Raw genomic sequence first — 12,540 nt, 5'->3', positions numbered from 1 at the left:
CAATACACGCCAAACTAAAGTAGATTGCACTTTAGGAGTTAAATCTTTTTTGTTTTCAATCATATAGCTCCATTTATTGAAGAGCTACTGAGAAGAACAAAATGTTTTTAATATTAATTCTGAGGATCTACGAGGTCACAAAGCCCTAACATTAATGTTTAAATGAATTTGACCTTCTTTTGGCCAAAAAGAAATTGATTATTTTAAAATAGCAATTTTGTCTAAAAAAGAAAGAAAAAAATATGCTCAAACTGAGCTATATTAGGTTAAGCTTATTTAAATTGGTTAAAATAAATTAAACAAGTTCTTTTCTGTATTATTCGCGATGGAAACTCTTGGTAAAAGTTTTTTTTTCTGGATCTCCGGAAAAAGCATGAAATAATGATTATTTTGAAATTGTTTAACAATCCCTTTAATTTTATCCGAGCCCGAATTTAATGAATTTTATCCACGTCTCAATCGAGCAAAAACCGTTTTTTTGAGCGCCGGCTTAAATCTTGAAACATTGAATACAATTTTAAGCGGAACCAACCATTATCAAATTAAGCCGCGGCTCAAATTCTTTAAATTTGGCCTCTGATCATTTAACTGGAGATGATTAAACACATTTTTTAAAAAGTTAAAAGAGCTTTCTGGATCCTAGATTAGAGCAATCATAGTTTGGAACATTTTTACATATCTTCTCTGGAACATGGACACATCGTTCCTGATCGTCATTGGAACACACTTCTATCGGAACCTATGAATATGCAATAGTAAACATTTGATTATCTACTTTTCATTCAAAAAAGAACTAAAATCTGTTCTTTCGGAAATAAAATCCTCAGGATTTAAATCTATTACTTTATAGAAACAAGCATTTGCAGCTTTGAAATTTACACATTTAGAAAATAGGACTACAGTATAGTATTTCAGAATTGGTTTTATTTAGAGAAATATAAAAATTCAATGATATCTCCGCCAATTTTAAGGTTTCACATGATTGACCACATTTTTCAAATCCCAAGACTAACAATTTTCGTTGTTCTTTGTTTAATCTGGAATAGTTAAATTGTGGTTTTACAAAAAAAACTGACGTGGACCTAATCAAATGTTTATTAGAACACCCTGTAGAGTGTACAGTGTACACTGTTCATAAAGTGTGCCCAATTTATCATAGTGTACATACCTTGTGAGTGTACGTTGTACATGACTGGACAGGAACTCGTGTACAGTGAGCATGGTTGGTATTAACAAGGGACTGAAGTTTAATCAAATTCAATCAATGCAGGACAAATCAAATTCAATCAATGTAGGACAAGTAAAATTCAATCATTGTAGGACAAGTTAAATTCAATCAATGTAGGACAAGTAAAATTCAATCATTGTAGGACAAGTTAAATTCAATCAATGTAGGACAAGTAAAATTCAATCATTGTAGGACAAGTTAAATTCAATCAATGTAGGAGAAGTAAAATTCAATCATTGTAGGACAAGTAAAATTTAATCAATGTAGGGCAAGTAAAATTCAATCATTGTAGGACAAGTAAAATTCAATCATTGTAGGACAAATAAAATTCAATCATTGTTGGACAAGTAAAATTCAATCATTGTAGGACAAATAAAATTCAATCATTGTAGGACAAGTTAAATTCAATCAATGTAGGACAAGTAACATTCAATCATTGTAGGACAAATAAAATTTAATCATTGTAGGACAAGTTAAATTCAATCAATGTAGGACAAGCAAAATTCAATCAATGCAGGACAAGTAAAATTCAATCAATGCAGGACAAGTAAAATTCAATCAATGCAGGACAAGTAAAATTCAATCAATGCAGGACAAGTAAAATTCAATCAAAAAATTTAATCAATGTAGGACAAGTAAAATTTAATCAATGCAGGACAAATAAAATTCAATCAATGCAGGATAAGTAAAATTTAATCAATGCAGGACAAGTAAAATTCAATTGCAGCTGTAATTTTTCTGTATTAAAAGAGTTAAGCAAGATTAAAATCTCATTCTTTGCGGGTAACCCTGTATATATCAGAAATGTTTCTTGCAAAATTGCGCATTAAATTGATAAAAAAATGACAATTTTATATTACTAATTAAACTGCGTTTGTGTCTACTTGACTAAGTATTAAGAGTTAATTAAAAAAAAATAATATTTAATTATCTTTCATCCAAAGTACGCTGTTTACGACAAAACTAAAGTGAAATTGGACGTTAAATTTAATCCAATTATATGTTTTCAATAATAACACCTGTTTAAATTTAATCCAATTATATGTTTTCAATAATAACACCTGTTTAAATTTAATCCAATTATATGTTTTCAATAATAACACCTGTTTAAATTTAATCCAATTATATGTTTTCAATAATAACTGTTTAAATTTTTATCTTCAACATCTGTCTAGTTTGCAGTGCGACAAAAAAACTAATTAAGTTAAACATGGAAAAAGAATATTTTTATTTATTTTAATGAATTTGATTTGTTCCTGCGGGCATTGAGGTTCCCGTGAGACTGACAAGCAATGAGAAACACAATCAGAATTTGAACACATCTATAAAAATTATAGAAATATAAAAAAGCATAGTTTATCAGTTTCTAAAGATAAGCCTCCGTTTAAACCCCAACCTTGCTCAAATGTTTCCTTTCCGGGTAAAATAAACTTATTGAATTCCTTTTTTTTAAATCCAAAAATCAGGATGGGCGTTTTTTATTTTTATTATTGTTCAGCGGTTTAAATATCATTGTTTTGAACCCATTAAAAAGACCAAAGACTATTTAATAGCTATACCTAGGTGAACACCTCTATATCAGTGACCTAGCGCTCCCATATTACAGACGAGACCATTCGCCCCACCAGGTGCTATGGTTTCTGTCCAATGTGTTTGTATTTTTACAAGAACAAATTGATATTTTTGCAACACTTTTTAAATGCTGTAAACAAGAGCAAATTAAGACACATTTTATTCAGTTTGGAGCACTAAAATTCTATTTTAAACAAAAACTAGGGTTTCCAATTTCTTCAATTTGAAATCGCTTAGGCTTTTCAGAACCTTTACTGAAGCTTCATTCAAAAAGATAACCAGCTAAAAACTTTTGGACATTATCGGCGGGACCTTACTTGACCGAAAAAAAAAATAAATCAAAAACCTTGATGCTTCGCAGACATAACATGTTGAAAAAAGTTTACAGGATGATTATTCCAGAAAGTTCCATATGGAATAATCCCCCAGGAAACCTTCTGAGCGTGTCGTGTCAAGCTGTGTGTAACATCTAGAGGGAAGATTAAAAATATGTTCATTCTTTATGGACAAAAGTTTTTTATGGTTTATTATTCTAATAAATTCAGAAAAGTTCTCAACGGGACCATGAATTTATCCTGAAAAAATGGAAACCCTATTAAATTTTTTTTTAAAGTATATAATGACCTGATTACAATGTATATTCAGCTGGTCCAAACATTCAGATTCTTCAGTAACCGTCTTACATTCCTTCTTATACTCAGTTCTACACTCCACCTAATTAATGTATTATCGTATACATGGCTACCCTCAAAGGATGAGACTTTAATGATGACCTAGAAATCTGTTGTGTCCCTTTGTGGCATTTAGAGCCTGGATTAATAGCTACAGAGATTAAGCCCAGTGATAGTGGGGTTGATAGTTAGCGGGATTGTAACCGTGTGGATCGTGTCCGGGGTTATTAGTGTCCTGGTTGACTTTCTTAGCGGACGGGTTGGACCTGGATAGATACGTTTCGAGAACTTTTTATGGAGTAGGTCTTTTCTACACTAATTATTCTAGCTTAAAACAGATTGTTTTAAATGTGGATTTTCTGTAAAAGTGACTTTATGCAGCAAAAAAACAGTCAGGAAAGAGTGAGAATCGGACGATCCAATCTTTAAACGGAGGGTCAAAGAAAATTATGTGTATTAGGAATTAACCAATTGTATATAGATTTAAGATTTGTACAGAACAAAGACCCAAACTATATATTTGATGCTTGAAATAAAACTCCGCTAGAATGATGAGACAAGATTATTTTAAAGGTTTTTAACCTCAATTCAACCCGACTTTCTTAACACCAGGTTAATCAATTAGCAGTTAGAAATTCTAAAGGTGAATAACTTAAAATAAAGGGAGATGCGATAGTACCGGAGGATGGCCGGGGGGGGGGGGTGGAAGGGGCACGAAGGAGGGGCTTAAAAGGGTCGTGGGAATGGGGATTTAAGGGTATAGGCTTTGTTAAAATAGGGAAAAAATGAAAAAATGGTATGTTGGTGGAAAACTGAAAATATGAAAGGGAGGAGGGGAAATAAAATAAGATATAGAGGTGATTGGATACGTTTATGATAATAACAAGGAACAGGAAAGGAGGGGGTAAGGAAGAAGAATGAAGGGGGAAGGAAGGGTAAGGAAGAAGAATGAAGGGGGAAGGAAGGAGAAGGAAGGGTAAGGAAGAAGAATGAAGGGGAAGGAAGGGTAAGGAAGAAGAATGAAGGGGGAAGGAAGGGTAAGGAAGAAGAATGAAGGGGGAAGGAAGGGTAAGGAAGAAGAATGAAGGGGGAAGGAAGGGTAAGGAAGAAGAATGAAGGGGGAAGGAAGGGTAANGAATGAAAGGGGAAGGAAAGGGAAGGAAGGGGAAGGAAGGGGTTTGATATACATTAGACATGTGGTGGGGCCGGGGTCGGACATAAAAAGGTTCTTTTTAAAGAATTAAGTAACGAAACATTGATAACAAGTTATCACAGAGATATTCTTTGGATTGTCTGATAAAAAATCTTTTATTCAGAAAAAAATAAAAATATATTTCAATAAAATTATAAGACCTAATTTTATTAATGTAAGATGTTGAACCACCTACCGCCAGCTTAAATCATAAAACACAGATTTGAAGTTAAAGATTGATTAGGATTTGAATCAGTTATTCAGGATTTGAACAGTCGGTAGGCCGGTAGTTCAGTGACTTCTCCAATTCCTTAGATTCGGTCCAAGAAGCATTTAATACGGTTTTATTAAGAGAGATTGGTGCTTTAAAAGAACTGTCGATGCAAGTTCAATTAACAACGATACCCTTGAAATCCTTTAAACCTTCATCTAATGGAAGTTATTTCGTTTTTCAATCTGGATAACTTTTTTATTCCGACAATTTCCTCCATTGTTTCTGAAGTATGAATCCACTGCACTGGTTGCACATTAGGGAAGAACCACATTTGAAAAATAATGAAGTCATCTCTTGCATTCTTGATAAGAAAAATTTGTTAAGGGTAACATTGTGAATCGGAGGGAAATTTCTAATTTACCTAAGAGAGTCAGACTTTTTTTAAGGAAAAGGTCAAAAATTGTGTAAATTTTACGAAAATATTCACAATTAGGCCGGTCATTGTACAATAACATATGTATATGAAAAAAATATTGAATTAAAAAAAAAAATTAGAGGTCATGAAGGTATGAGTTTTATATCAATAGAGATTTATTTGCGGCATTGTGCTTAGTAACAACTCAGGATACTCCTTCTTTGCTATCTATTAGTTCGGACCTCAAGATTACTTGTAAAAACAGGAAGGGAAAATAGGATAATAATACCTGTAAAAACAGGAAGGGAAAATAGGATAATATTACTTGTATAAACAGGAAGGGAAAATAGGATAATTACTTGTATAAACAGGAAGGGAAAATTGGATAATTACTTGTATAAACAGGAAGGGAAAATAGGATAATATTACTTGTATAAACAGGAAGGAAAAATTGGATAATATTACTTGTGTAAACAGAAAGGGAAAATAGGATAATATTACTTGTATAAACAGGAAGGGAAAATTGGATAATATTACTAGTGTAAACAGAAAGGGAAAATAGGATAATATTACTTGTATAAACAGGAAGGGAAAATAGGATAATGTTACTTGTATAAACAGAAAGGGAAAATAGGATAATATTACTGGTACAAACAGGAAGGGAAAATAGGATAATATTACTTGTATAAACAGGAAGGGAAAATTGGATAATATTACCCTTATATAAAAAGGAAGGGAAAATAGGATAATATTACTGGTACAAACAGGAAGGGAAAATTGGATAATTACTTGTTAAAACAGGAAGGGAAAATTGGATAATATTACCTGTATAAACAGGAAGGGAAAATAGGATAATATTACTTGTATAAACAGAAAGGGAAAATAGGATAATATTACTGGTACAAACAGGAAGGGAAAATAGAATAATATTACTTGTATAAACAGGAAGGGAAAATTGGATAATTACTTGTAAAAACAGGAAGGGAAAATTGGATAATATTACTTGTATAAACAGGGAGGAAAATAGGATAATATTACTTGTATAAACAGGGAGGAAAATTGGATAATATTACCTGTATAAACAGGAAGGGAAAATAGGATAAGTACCTCTTCTTTATCCACGAGTTTGATTTTGCATTGAGGTGGGCCGGGTTCATGGCAAATAGTTTTCTCCACGATGTGACAATTCTCCTGCAAAAAAAATGTTGACATCTACATCAGTTATTCTGTTTGTCGCTTTCGCAAATGTTGTGCAACATGCTTATTTAGCAATACCAGAAATATTATCATGTGTTAAATGCTTTGCTTTGCAATGGCAGATGGATTTATTTAAAGAAAGAAAGAAAAAAATCGTGATCATTCATGTTTTCAAAAAGTTAGGAAATTACCTGTACTTGTTGACAGGGATAATGTAGAGCATGTGCAAGTTCGTAGTCTGGTTGATCATGGTTTGGTTGAAGCACTGGATGTACAAGTTCATAGTCAGGTTGATCTTGGTTTGGTTGAAGTACTGGATGTACAGATTTGTAGTCTCGTTGATCATAGTTTGGTTGAAGTATAGGACGTGCAAGTTCATAGTCTGGTTGATCATGGTTCTGTTGTAATACAGGATTTACAGGTTTGTCGTCTGATTGATCATGGTTTGGTTGATGTACTGGATGTACAAGTTCATAGTCTGGTTGATCTTGTTTCTGTAGTTGAAGTACAGGATGTATAGGATTATAGTCTGGTTGATCATGGTTCTGATGAAGTAGAGGATTTACAGGATTATAGTCTGGTTGATCATGGTTCTGTTGAAGTAGAGGATGTACAGGATTATAGTCTGGCTGATCATGGTTCTGTTGAAGTAGAGGATCTACAGGATTATAGTCTGGTTGAGCTGTATCTTGAAATTGCTCTGAAGAAAATTCTTGATCCAACTCATCTCTAGGCTCATTAGATATCTCCATGTGATTATAGGTTAGATTAGGCAATGTTGGATCATATCTATATTTGGGGGTCTTAGAATACAGCTGAGGATCATATCTATAGGTTGGATATATATTCTCTAAATCTGCTGAAGCAATCTTGCTTTCTATCCGCGAACTAGACTCAATCAAATCCATTACGGGTGGGATCGCCACAACAGGCTTCATGATGGGAAGAGATGATGATATATTTACAGGTTTTGGTATTGTTTCTAGCGATAAGCTTGAAGACGGAACTATTGGTTCGCTTGTTGGCTTAAATTCGCTAGTGACTGTAGATTCACCTCGAGAATGCACTCTGGGTTGTAGAAAGGACACAACGGGTCTTCCAGGTACTGCTTCATGTACAGCTAGGTCTGAAGGAGAAGGAGTAACAACAAGCCCTGGAGGTTTAGTCAGAGATCTAGGCTTAAACTTGAAGGAATCATCAATCAAAGTGTCTAATTGCGTTAATGGCAGAAATGGTTCAATTTTCAAAGGTTTTCTATTCGATACTTGAGCACTTGGTTCACTTTGGATGGAAGTTATGCTGTCACTTCTAATTGCCTCTTGTGGGTGTCTGAAATTTCCAAATGTCCTGTAGTTACCATGATCTAGTCTGTAGTTCTGTTTATCTATCCTGTAGTTCCCTTGATCAAAGTTGTAGTTCCCTTGATCTAAGTTGTAGTTCCCTTGATCAGAGTTGTAGTTCCCCTGATCTAAGTAGTAGATCTGTTGATCTATCGTGTTTCCGATAAATGGATCAGCACCAATATAAGACTCTTCTAAATGAATTTTTAATTTAAGATAATCTGAAGTCAGGAATTGTGTCTTTGCCACAAAATCAGATTTTTTAATCCCTACATCTTTGCAACCTAATAATGTGCACCATTGATTTTTCAAACTTTTGTATTATAATTTAGTTTAGTTTGAAATGTCTAAGGTCTACGAAATTAAGTTGCAACGATATTGAATCATATAGTTTTGGAACTAAAATTTGTTTAACTGTATAAGTTTGCAAGAAGTAAAAAAAAACTTACCTTGATTATGCCTAGTGTATGGTGAATGTAAACCAAAATGAAATCCTTGTACACAAAGTGTAGTGCTGTAAACTATGTAAAGTATGTACAGAGTTGTAGATGCTGTGTAACTCATGTTGTGCTGAAAATAAAAATAAATTGGGTAACACAAACTATCCTTGTGGTGCGCCATTATCGGAGATTCAAAGCTGTTAATCCTAAAAGATAAAGTTGATTTTCATCATTTAATACAAACAAGATTATGTAATTTGTTAAAGTTATAATATGAACATTGATTAAATCTTTTTTATGACTGGCAATAGAAAATTATCAAATTTTAGCTTAATTTCTGCTGCTGGTGAGTTAACTGGGATACAAAACAAAATTTAATTGAAGATTTTTATGAGCAGAACCAATGTTTTAATTCTAATACATGCTATGTTTGCAAAAGAATCGAAGAAAGCAAAGACAATTTTACAAAGAAAAGACTATAAAGATTAAAAAGAGTAAAAGATATAATCAAACTCAAAGGATGCCAAAAACGGCGCAAATCAAAAAAAATGCCTAAAAATGCGCGTTTTGTGTAGAAACTATATCTTTTCCACAACCCATTAAGCCTTTTTATTTTTTCAGCGTCACAAATAAATATATAATTTTTATTTCTAAAAGTTGTTAGTTCATCGTCGAAAAATACTAAAAACTAGCTAAATTAATAAATATAATGTAAATCCCTTTACTTTTTTTAGAATTTGGGTGAAACTCTCCCGCAAACTCTATTTTTGGAGGTTTTAAATATTTTCTCCTGAAACACTTAATTTTTATTATAAAAAAATTTAGACTTTTAAGGTAAATTATCAATAAGTTAAATTTTAAAATAGTTTTGAAAATGTACGTAAGTTCTTGGACCAAATATAATAAAACTGTTAAAAATTAGCATCAGACACTGCTATAAAAGTGTATCTGTATCCTGCTTAACCACTGTGCATGAGATTAAACATTGATGTTGTACCACTGTGCATGAGATTAAACATGTTGTCTGGTGAAGGGTTTGATTCCGACTGATGACTGATGGTTCCCTCAAACCACTAAAATCTCGAGAATATAAATGACAGAGCAAGATTCTCAATGGGGTTTTAATGCAATTTAGAACAAAAATGAGATGGACAAGAACTGATATGTACATTGTGTATGAACAGTGTGCTGTGCATGCACATATCTGATTTTTAATTTTTAAAAAATTAATTTCCTGAGTTTAAAATTTTAAGAAAATACCTCTATCTTTTAAACCCAATGTCGTACACCTTAGATATTTCAAACCATACTTTTTATTAGATCCAATAATCTAATCGTTTACTTTACACGGTTACTCCATCAGGAAAAGATATAGTAATTTAAAAAGTTGAGACTCAATTTCTTTACAACAAAAATTTTGATGATTTTAAGAAAAACGAAATGCCCTTGATTTTAGTAATCTAGAAATAAATATTTCATTTTAATTGTATACTGTGTATATTGTAACTATGTATAACACCATTATTTTGGTTCACAGTGTTGTCTAGTTTTTGGACAAAAACTTTCTCTTTTTCGAGATAGCAAGAACCTTCGAGATACTTAAGGAAGATTTTCTGTCCAAACGTTAACACGTCGTTCGTTCCAAAATAATAGTGTGATAGGTAATTTTATGAAATTTTGTGTACTTGTCTTAATGCAATAGCTATTTCTAGATATAATGAATTTTTTAACAAAGTAGAAATAAAAATATAAAATTGATTTTAATTTAATTTTCGTTTAATTAGAGAAAAAAATCTACAAGTATGAAAATATTTTTGCATTAAATCCGGGAACCATTCGAAACTTTATAGCATAGTGTTATAAAATACAGCTAATTTTACAATATAGCACAATGATTACTTTATACCATTTCAATACTAAAATTCACCATGAATTGAGTTTGAATGATAAAGTACACAATAGATTCATAAAAATAATGTTAAGGTTTTCTACCGGTAATCCGTTAAAAGCGAACACCATGTTTATGCATTGCTATACTTAAAAACTTCAAAGAATGATTCAGATAAAATGTTGCAATAATTTGTTGGTTTCTGTAGTCCGAATTCGCACGTACAAAGTGTTTGGTTCGTAAAAAGTGGTACACTTTGTAAAAATCGTGTACGAACGCGCGACTCAGATAGAATATTAAAAGGGGGGGGGACCGATAAACCAGAAATATATAATTTCAAGGAATAATAATTGTGTTTAAACATTTATTAAAAAGCAAAATAGTAAATACATAAATGCAAATGATCATTTTTATTTTTTATTTATTTTTAAAACTGCAGATAAATCATAAAAATGTAATTCTGGGACATTGAGTCTGCGCCACAAACTCTGACGTTTATATCCCCAAATCTACAATCCAATGCACGTAGACCTTATATATTTAAAGCTATCAATTCTGTTAGATCAGTTAATCAGAGTTTGAAATATCAACGGTTTACTACACCATTAAGTAAGGGATAAGGGTTAAGTAAATTTGAGTTTGTGACAAAAACTCAGTTCCTAAATTATTTCTACATATCATTATCCGAGTTCCTTTAATTTTGTATCTTTTCAAGCATTTTTGATTTTTAACATTTTTTCAACTGAAAATTTAAATATATTTAAAGTATTTAACACATAAAATTCTGGGAAATTCTACGATAAATTCGTGTAGTTTTTAAAGAACAAATGAACCAAAACTACTCTCTAACTATTCTCATTGATAAATGTTATCTTGAAATTAATAAAGATATATAAAGCTGCAGAAACATCATCGAAACAAATGTTTGTAGTTTATTGTCAATTTTTTTAACTACACGGACAACGCAGGCACTTTAGCTAGTCATTATAGCTGTTTATATGTAAGTACATATTAGAAATAGCTGACTTGACCATATTAAACAGCTGTTTATATGCAAGTACATACTATAAATAGCTGCCTAGACCATATTAAAATGGCTGTTTATATGTAAGTACATACTAGAAATAGCTGACTAGACCATATTAAAAAGCTGTTTATATGTGAGTACAGACTAGAAATAGCTGCCTATACCATATTAAAATAGCTGTTTATATGTAAGTACATATTAGAAATAGCTGACTAGACCATATTAAATAGCTGTTTATATGTAAGACCATACTAGAAATAGATGCCTAGACCATATTAAAATGGCTGTTTATATGTAAGTACATGTTAGAAATAGCTGACTAGACCATATTAAACAGCTGTTTAAATGTAAGCACATACTATAAATAGCTGCCTAGACCATATTAAAACAGCTGTTTATATGTGAGTACATACTAGAAATGGCTGCCTAGACCATATTAAAACAGCTGTTTATATGTAAGACCATACAATAAAAAGCTGCCCAGACCATATTACCATAGCTGTTTATATGTAAGTACATGCTAGAAATAGCTAACTAGACCATGTTAAACAGCTGTTTATATGTAAGACTATACTAGAAATAGCTGCCTGGACCATATTAAAATAGCTGTTTATATGTAAGTACATACTAGAAATAGCTAACCAGACCATGTTAAACAGCTGTTTATATGTAAGACCATACTAGAAATAATTATCTAGACCAAGTTAAACAGCTGTTTATATGTAAGACCATACTAGAAATAGCTAACTAGACCATGTTAAACAGCTGTTTATATGTAAGACTATACTGGAAATATCTAACTAGACCATGGTAAACAGCTGTTTATATGTAAGACTATACTAGAAATAGCTGCCTAGACCATATTACCATAACTGTTTATATGTAAGACCATACTAGAAATAGCTAACTAGACCATGTTAAACAGCTGTTTATATGTAAGACCATATAAAAGCTTATGTTTAGGATAAATTGCTGTTTTTATTTTTAAAACACATGAAATATAGCTTTCTTTACATAATAAACATATTAAATGCTCCCAAAATTATAGATTTAAAACATATTAGATATTGCTGTCTGCTCAAATTATAGATTTAAAACATATTAGATATTGCTGTCGGCTCAAACTTTAAATTTTAAACATATTAGATATTGCTGTCTGCTCCAAAAATTATAGATTTAAAGCATATTAGATTTTGCAGTCTGCTCCCAAAATTATAGATTTAAAACATATTAGATATTGCTGTCTGCTCCCAAAATGATTTTCTTTTCTCCAAGTAGAAAAGTGCATCATGAGCCATAGAAATCATATTATCCTAGAATTATTATTATAGTCATTATTATTATTATTATTATTAT

At 31.6% G+C, this 12,540-nt stretch overlaps 1 protein-coding gene across 1 annotated transcript; it reads right to left on the bottom strand.

Annotated features, from left to right (window-relative positions):
* Positions 1–2,427: 2,427 nt before the first annotated feature.
* On the bottom strand, positions 2,428–8,395 carry LOC111702207 (uncharacterized). Its single transcript, XM_023473821.1, has 5 exons — positions 8,279–8,395; positions 6,681–8,023; positions 6,400–6,483; positions 3,425–3,514; positions 2,428–2,550 (listed from the first exon to the last, which is right to left on the bottom strand). Exons 1-5 carry the CDS (start codon positions 8,391–8,393, stop codon positions 2,428–2,430), a joined length of 1,755 nt encoding a protein of 584 aa, XP_023329589.1. The 5' UTR covers positions 8,394–8,395.
* Positions 8,396–12,540: the final 4,145 nt, after the last annotated feature.

This window comes from Eurytemora carolleeae, unplaced genomic scaffold (genome assembly GCF_000591075.1).
Source record: "Eurytemora carolleeae unplaced genomic scaffold, Eaff_2.0 scaffold141, whole genome shotgun sequence".
NCBI classification, from domain to species: Eukaryota; Metazoa; Arthropoda; class Copepoda; order Calanoida; family Temoridae; genus Eurytemora; species Eurytemora carolleeae.
The sequence above is the reverse complement of the archived record's forward strand: the minus strand, read 5'-3'. Positions and strand labels throughout refer to the sequence as shown.

Coding starts and splice junctions, on each gene's coding strand:
- LOC111702207 (XM_023473821.1), bottom strand. CDS start 8,393: ATGAGTTACACAGCATCTACAACTCTGTACATACTTTACATAGTTTAC. Junction 8,024..8,278: donor ATACACTAGGCATAATCAAG/GTAAGTTTTTTT, acceptor AAATTCATTTAG/AAGAGTCTTATATTGGTGCT. Junction 2,551..3,424: donor TGAATATACATTGTAATCAG/GTCATTATATAC, acceptor TAATTTTTATAG/ATGTGTTCAAATTCTGATTG.